This window comes from Acyrthosiphon pisum, chromosome A3 (assembly GCF_005508785.2).
Source record: "Acyrthosiphon pisum isolate AL4f chromosome A3, pea_aphid_22Mar2018_4r6ur, whole genome shotgun sequence".
In the NCBI taxonomy this organism is placed as follows: domain Eukaryota; kingdom Metazoa; phylum Arthropoda; class Insecta; order Hemiptera; family Aphididae; genus Acyrthosiphon; species Acyrthosiphon pisum.
In genome coordinates, this window is record NC_042496.1 from 16,128,789 (window position 1) to 16,136,514 (window position 7,726).

General features: G+C 26.3%; 1 protein-coding gene across 1 annotated transcript in view; it reads right to left on the reverse strand.

The window, feature by feature from the left end:
* The window catches only part of LOC100160328 (protein-tyrosine sulfotransferase), a 111,930-nt gene extending 106,368 nt beyond the window's left edge, over positions 1 to 5,562 (reverse strand). The window contains exons 1-2 of the mRNA XM_008182542.3: positions 5,299 to 5,562; positions 5,111 to 5,207 (exon numbers count right to left, since the gene is read on the reverse strand). Coding sequence (XP_008180764.1) covers positions 5,111 to 5,176 — 66 coding nt within the window. The 5' untranslated portion in view covers positions 5,177 to 5,207; positions 5,299 to 5,562. The remainder of the gene's footprint in view (positions 1 to 5,110; positions 5,208 to 5,298) is intronic.
* Positions 5,563 to 7,726: the final 2,164 nt, after the last annotated feature.

Consider the following 7,726-nt stretch of genomic DNA (forward strand, 5'->3'; position numbering starts at 1 on the left):
TCTATAGTATTAAAAAAAAATTGACCTATAATAGGTATTAATAATAAATTCTAAATTAATCATATCACAATATAATCAGGTAACGCGTTATACATCAACAACAAACCGTGGTACTATCATAGATATATAATAGTATACTTAAGAAGTTTCAAGTACCCACAAATAATATTATACAATCATTACAATCACAACAAAATAACTAAAATAGTTATTCCAGGTTTTTTAATATGTAATTTCATCTAAGTTGGAAATTAAAATGACTATAAAAATAAACTGTGCTTATGTATTTCTTAGAATTTTTGGCAACATAATTAAATATTTACGTGGAATCTTGTTTTAAATTTTCAATCCTTAGATATAAAAGTTGAACATTTTATAAATTTTTAACTACAAAATAATTATTCAATTTTAAATTTGATAAATTTTGTCAACATTTTAACTTCAAATGCTTATAAAAAAAAATTGTGCCTATGTATTTTTAATATTTTTCAACTGCTATTGTAACAATGTATCAGGAGCTTTGTATTAATTTTTTACACTTTTTGGCCCAATAGATAAAACTTTATTGATATTTATAGAAAAAAAAAAACTAAAAAAATTGAAAACTTACAATATCCGTAAACAGCTCAAATTATTTTCAAAATTTTATCGTATATATAAAATGCTAATATAAACATGCAGTGAAATTTTTAAGTTTCTACAGTCATTCGTTTTTTAATTACAACAAAATAAGAAAATCGTCTCATGAGAAATCGAGCAAATATCAAATGTTGTAAAAATATGAATTTCAAACACTCATAAAAATTTAATTTGACTTTCTTATAGACATTTTTTTTTTGATAAAGGTAGATTATCCTATAAGGAATCTTGTATCACATTTTAAAATCTTAGTTCTAAAATGAAAAATTTTTTTCGAATTATAAACTCAACATAATTAGGTAATTTTCGTGATTTTTCCATATTTTGTCAATTTTTGAACTTTAAATGCTAATAAAAAAAAAAACTGTTACTAAGGATTTTTAATATTTTTCAAATGTCATTGTAACAATATAGTAGGAGCCTTGTATTAAATTTTCAAGTATTTTTACTCAACAAATAAAGTTTTATTGACATTCATAGAAAAAAAAACTAATTAAATTGGAAACTGGAATTGTCCGTAAACAGCTCAAAACAAATCAAAATATTGTCATGTATCTACAGTAGTTTTAAAGTTACACCAAAAACCAAAATCAATTTTCTCGAAAACAGATTTTGCGTAAAAATTCCCGTTTTTCCTTAATTTTTCTTTTGTTTTTCACAAACTATTAGGAATTTTTTACTTTTGACCCCAAAGTACCAACTAGATTCACTTTCCTATCAGAAAAGGTACTGTTGAAGAAAATCCAAGCACTTTTACTGTCCTAAAAGGTGATGACAGACACAAAAAAAAATAAAATAAAAAAAAAAAAAAACACACATCATTGTAAAATCAATACCTACATTCATCGTTTCACTCAGAATCTAAAAAATAATAGAAATTTATAAAATAAACATTAATTGGTGAAAATCTCAAATGTCTACCGTTATTCGTTTTTGAATAACAACAAAATAAGAAAATCATTAGATGAGGCTTAGTTAATTTCCTGCTGAAAATCTAATGTCGAAAAAAGTACCTACACTAAAAAAAAAACCACTTCATTGTAAAATCAATACATTTTTTATTGCTCAGTTCAGAACCTAAATATTCCTAATATTTTTAAAATAACCTCCAATACCAAAAAAAAATTATGGAAAACATTAATTTTACGCAAAACCCGATTTTAATAAAATCTATTTTGTTTTTTTGGTGTACTTAAAGAAAAGTAGTTCGTAGATGCTTGATATTTTTTCCTAATTAACTATTTATTACCATTTTCTCCACATAGTAAAATTTTTAAATTAGTGTAATCTATATACCTAGGTATAGACATATTAAATTTTAAATTTTTAAATGTCGATACAAACATTTTTATACGGTTAAAACCTTTCAAATTTAATAGATACATAATTTCTTCAAAGTTGTTCATATAGATACTAATTAAAAAATATCAAAAATACCTACATAGTCACAATATTTTTGTATACAGTTTAAAGTTTAAATGTTGACGAAATTGTACAAAATCACGAAAATTTACAAATAAGTTCGTAGTTCAAAATGTATAAACTTTTTAATGTTCATACCTAAGAGCTAAGATTCGAAAAGGGAAAACAAATATTTTTAAATATTCTAAATAATTAGTGTGGACACAACAATGGACCACTTATTGTACAAATAATATGTTTAAATTTACTTTAACTAGTACCTATATAAAAATCGCTCATCAAATATTTAAAAAAGCTTATACTTTTTGAGTTTTAAGTGTTTTTTTATGATTGGATCAACATTACTTAACAAAAATAATGAGATTTCAAAAATAAACTACATGACTTAAATAAAAGATTTTTCTAAAACCCAGATTCACAAATTGGTTATTTTGATTTTTTCTTCAAAGATTTTATTTTTTTATTTTCAGTATTAAGAACAAAAGATATTTGTCAGGTCTTCCTGTTATAATCTGTAGTATCATAAATTTTTTTCGCATACACATTTTAATAATTTAGAGAAAAGCAGTAAAGCACTAAAGTAAAGACTAAAGTATAACATTATTGTTCCTCAATACTCTTACCCATTTTATATAAAAGTATCAAGAACACAAGAATAGCTACTTTGACATTTAAAAACAAAATAAGTGAAATAAATATTATAAAACATATTCTCTGTAATCTTAGAGTAAATAATTATTAAATAGGTTAGATAACTGCTAACATAACTTATTTTACATATATTTATTTCACATTGTGATTTCTGTGTTAATAGCTGAGTCTAAATTTGTTTAATTTATAACAAAAACACATTTGTAATAGATCTACGAACGTACCATAAAATAAAATAATTAATACATAATAATACACTTAATCTTTGTAATTTTAATGTTGCAGTGATCCAATCTTCATAAAATCAATTAGGTTGATAAATATAGTATTCAAAATACTTATTATATTGTTTGTAAAGGTTTTTAGAAAGATCCACTTGCATTTAGTTTACTAAATCAAACTCATAGTATGTAAATAATCGTGATGTCAAAATTATATACTATAAATATCTGTACTTTAAGACTTACATTTGTGGACAAGTTGTAAAAAAAAATAACAAAATTATTATATAAAGTAGATAAAATTATTTATCCAACTAATTTAACTCAAATAATTTATATTCTAAATACTTAAGGTAATGCAATTTAGTCTCATTTAATACTAATTTAATAGATAATGAAAAATGAAATAAAATATTCATCTCAAATAGAGAATATTATTAAAAATAAAAGATATTAAGTGTTAAAAGAATCTAGCTAGTATTCACATTTAATTTCTTAGTTTTTCAAACGAATAATTATTATGTCACATTTTTGCACATTTTAACCAAATATGCCAAGGCCCAAGATTAAATATATAACCATTATTCAGCACAATAAATTACTATTTACTAATAACAATTTATGTAGAAAACAAAAATATTTACATATAGTTAGATCTATGTTTGTTAGCATGATGCATCATACTATAGATTGGATAGCTAAGAGCTATATTTAGTGGTGTGAGAATGAGATGGGTTTATTTAGGAGTTTGGTGGTTAAGAGACCCTGAGGTTCTATTAATTTTTAAGAAAAATGTAAATCTTTAGAAAAATTACACAGCTTGTTAAATATTGAAATATTTAACAAACTGGCCATAAAATCAGTAAGTATACATTTATCAATCTTGTAAGTAAGTAATTCAGCTTAATGTTAGCATAAAATGTACAAAGGTATGAGGAGAAATAATTTTAAATATCAAATTTTGAATATTAAATCTTTTAACAAGGTAATGGCAGTATAGAGTTCTATTGATAATAGTATAGTTCTAATTAATTTCTTTCTTTAAGCCACATTAAAATTATCTACTTAGAAATAATAATAATAAAAATACAATCTAATATTAAAAAACAAAATAAAACAATGTGTTATAAATTTGATATCTTAAATAAAATTTCAATAACAGTTTGATGATTTTTCGTATTTTCATGGTAGTAGTTGGTTTTCATATAGTTGATGAATACATTAGGTATCACATTCAAGTTATGTTCATCATTCTGAAAAGAAAAATAAATATTTATTATTTTATAAGTATAATTTTGTATAAAGGATTATAATAATATTAACAATATATACCGGGTACAAAAAAAAGGAAATTTAATGCAAGTTGGGAGTAAGTATTGATAAGAAAAATGGGTAAGAGCATCAGTTTTATAAATAATATATGTATATAAAAATGTATGAATATAAATGTCAAAGACCACTAAAATTATTACATCATGCAAAGGAATTTTAGTTAGATAACTTTATATTAGTATAGCATAATATGGTTTAACTCGGTGAAATAGATTTTATGAAGTTGAATTTATTAATTGTTACAAAAAAATGAGATTAATACTTTAAATGAAAATAAAACCACGGTATACAGTAATAATCTACATGCCGGCTTACCAATATTGCAATGTAGAGAACGCTGTCAATAATAAATCTGCTTTCATGGTTGCTATAGAATTGGATAAAAAAACAATTTACAATACACATTCAATCACACTAACACTTGATTTAAATTGATAAGCTGAATTATTAGACAGTTATGTACTTCTCGAGTCTTGTAGAGTTTACAAACGGACAAAAAATTGCACAAGTCGTTTGGCCGCATTAGATATCATAGTTTTTTTACTTTATTATTCATATGTATTAACATTAGACGGCTAGGTACAACAATTAAATATCAATTAAGTATTTGTAAAGTATGTGTAACTGTTATGTGTTTAACTTTACCAATACCACATAGTCGCCTATACATGGCCCATTCAGTATGCTATCACGGTGATTTTCTATACACCTACCTACCTTAAATACAAATATTAGTAGATGCTACACTGCCACAAGGCCTATCTCGAAGCATACATCGAGGACCGGCAATCAGCGTAATTACAGAGTTTTTTGGCCAAGACAGGGAGAGGGAGCATGGTGCTTACCTTAAACCGAGTTTTGATTTGTGTCACAATCTTGTCCATCGTGGTGGCGGTTTCAATGTTGGTCATAGGTAGCTGGTCGGTGAACAGGTTTTCTGGCCTGTCACATAACACATTCACATTACCAGACAATGATTTAAAAAAAGGAACAATTGTTATTTTATTCAACCAAATCCTACATTCCTACTTACCAGTACTACTGCTTTTACTACGACAACCACAACTCTGCATGTCCACAGCCCACCAACAGAGGTAAGGACGCCGGAAATGCAGTGAAAACTGTGTGACAACTATAGAAAACGAGAAATTGTTTGGAGATTTTCCGTCAGAAATTCAAACTGAAGTGTTGGAAAACAAACAAAAACAAACACACATTTGACATTATCACACAGCCCGCGACATTCGCGTGTGGCGAAATCGGCCAACGAAACGTTTTGCACCGGACCGGTTGCCAGTGTGACCATCGAGACGATTTAGACATAATAATATTATCGTAGTGCACGACACGCACCACCGCCGCCGCACAACCGACAACGACGACGACGTTACGGCTTAAGACTCTAGGTACAAAAATACATTACATTACTTAATTAGAATAATATTATTACTATTGCATTCGTTTGCACTTTGCTTTAGGCCTCCAAAGCACATTGTTACACTTCATGATAAAATAAATTATTTTGTCATGTTACAATTGACTTTACTTTAAATTACTGTCAGAACTCAATACCTACTCATAAAAGACAAGATATGTACTAAATTTGAGTTCAGCATTTTTTATCAAGTTTCCAACACGATTATTATTTTTCAATATTACAAATTACAATAAAATGTATAAACTTATCATCAGGACATCAAAATGAAATACGATATTAAATAAGTATCCGTGTGACCGTATATATTAATTTTAACTGCAAGATTCAATTGCTGCTATGAATTATATATTATAAAATTATGTTATGTGTAAACAGTACTGAAATTGACTGGGAAAATAGGGGGGGAGGGCAATTTAACCCCCAGATATCACCATGGAAAGGCAAAAATAACATTAATCAGATTTTTTTTAGGTATTTTACATTTAGATAGATTCTAGGAATATAATATAAATTATGTAAACCATAATACGTTACCAACCTATTATTTATTTGAATGTCTTTGAAAAGACAAACAAATCGGGCAAATCCAATGTCTGATCAAAAAATGGATGCGGAAACTTACTATAAAATAACTGTTTTTACACCATATGTTGATTATTTTTAACTGAATTAGAAAATAGATTTTTGGCACACTCAGACATTTTCAAAGGTAGTATAATAATATAATATTATGTAGTCTAATATTAAAGATTAACTTATGTGTAAATAATATAGTAGTATTATAATATAGTAATATATTACTATATATTATTTGTTAATATATGTATTAACAAATATTATTATTTATTAGTGTATTTGAAATTGTTTTACATTTTTAGGGTTTGATAGTTTATTTTCTTCTAATACAGTTTTAACTGAAGTTGAAGAAACTTCATTTAAGAAATTAGTTGAATTTTACCAACCAGATGTAGAAAACTTAGACATTTTACTGGTTGAGCTAAAGTTGTGGAGGCGCAAACTAAGCAGATTATCTAATAATGTACCAAAATCAGCTCTTCAAGCGCTTATTGAATGTGATGTTAATATATTTCCTAATATATTTATAACAATTAAAATTCTATGTACATTGCCTGTATCCACTACAACACCTGAGCGGATGTTTTCATCCCTTAAAAGAATAAAAACATACTTAAGAAATACCATGTCTGAAGTAAGACTAAAAATCATTGTCATAAAACAATTGTCATTATATTTTCATAATGATTAATTAATAATCATTATTTGTTATTAAACAGGATCGATTGAATGGTCAATAGACTAACTAATATATGGACTAGTTAACTATGTTGGCTGTCCACAAAAGCATACACATTGACACAGAGGAGATAATAAACGAGTTAGCTAAAAAACCTAGTAAATTGGATTTTGTTTTATAAATTATAGAATTTATGAAAATTAAATTTTTGTATTAATGTAACTGTGTATAGAATTATGTTAAAAGTAAAAATATCTGTTAGGGGGTGTGGTAGACAAAGAACTAATATTATTTTTGAATCAATTATGAATATTTTGATTTGATTAGGTATATAATCAAATATATATTATACTAGCTGATCCCGTGCACTTCGTTGCCCGTTAAATGTACCAACTCTTTATGGCTCGAACTTTGTACCTACAATTTGTTATTTAATATTCGGTGTATGGTGTTCAAAATGTATCTTAACTTTTCCGTTTCCCGGAATAAAAATTATGATTCGCAGCAGTATATTATCAGGTAGGCAATCTACCTACGGTAGATCGCGGACCCCATGCTGTTTGTACGTAGGTGTATGATTTAACTCTAAAGTATCCAAGTTATACCAAGTTGGTCGTATTCCACCTATGGTGGATTAATATAATCAATTAATACAAAATCCTAACCTAACATAACTACTAATGTCAGACGAATAAAAAAAAACCAAATTTAACCATTCCTAAATTAGTCTGTCTTCTTCCCAGATGTTTAATCTACACACAAACATTC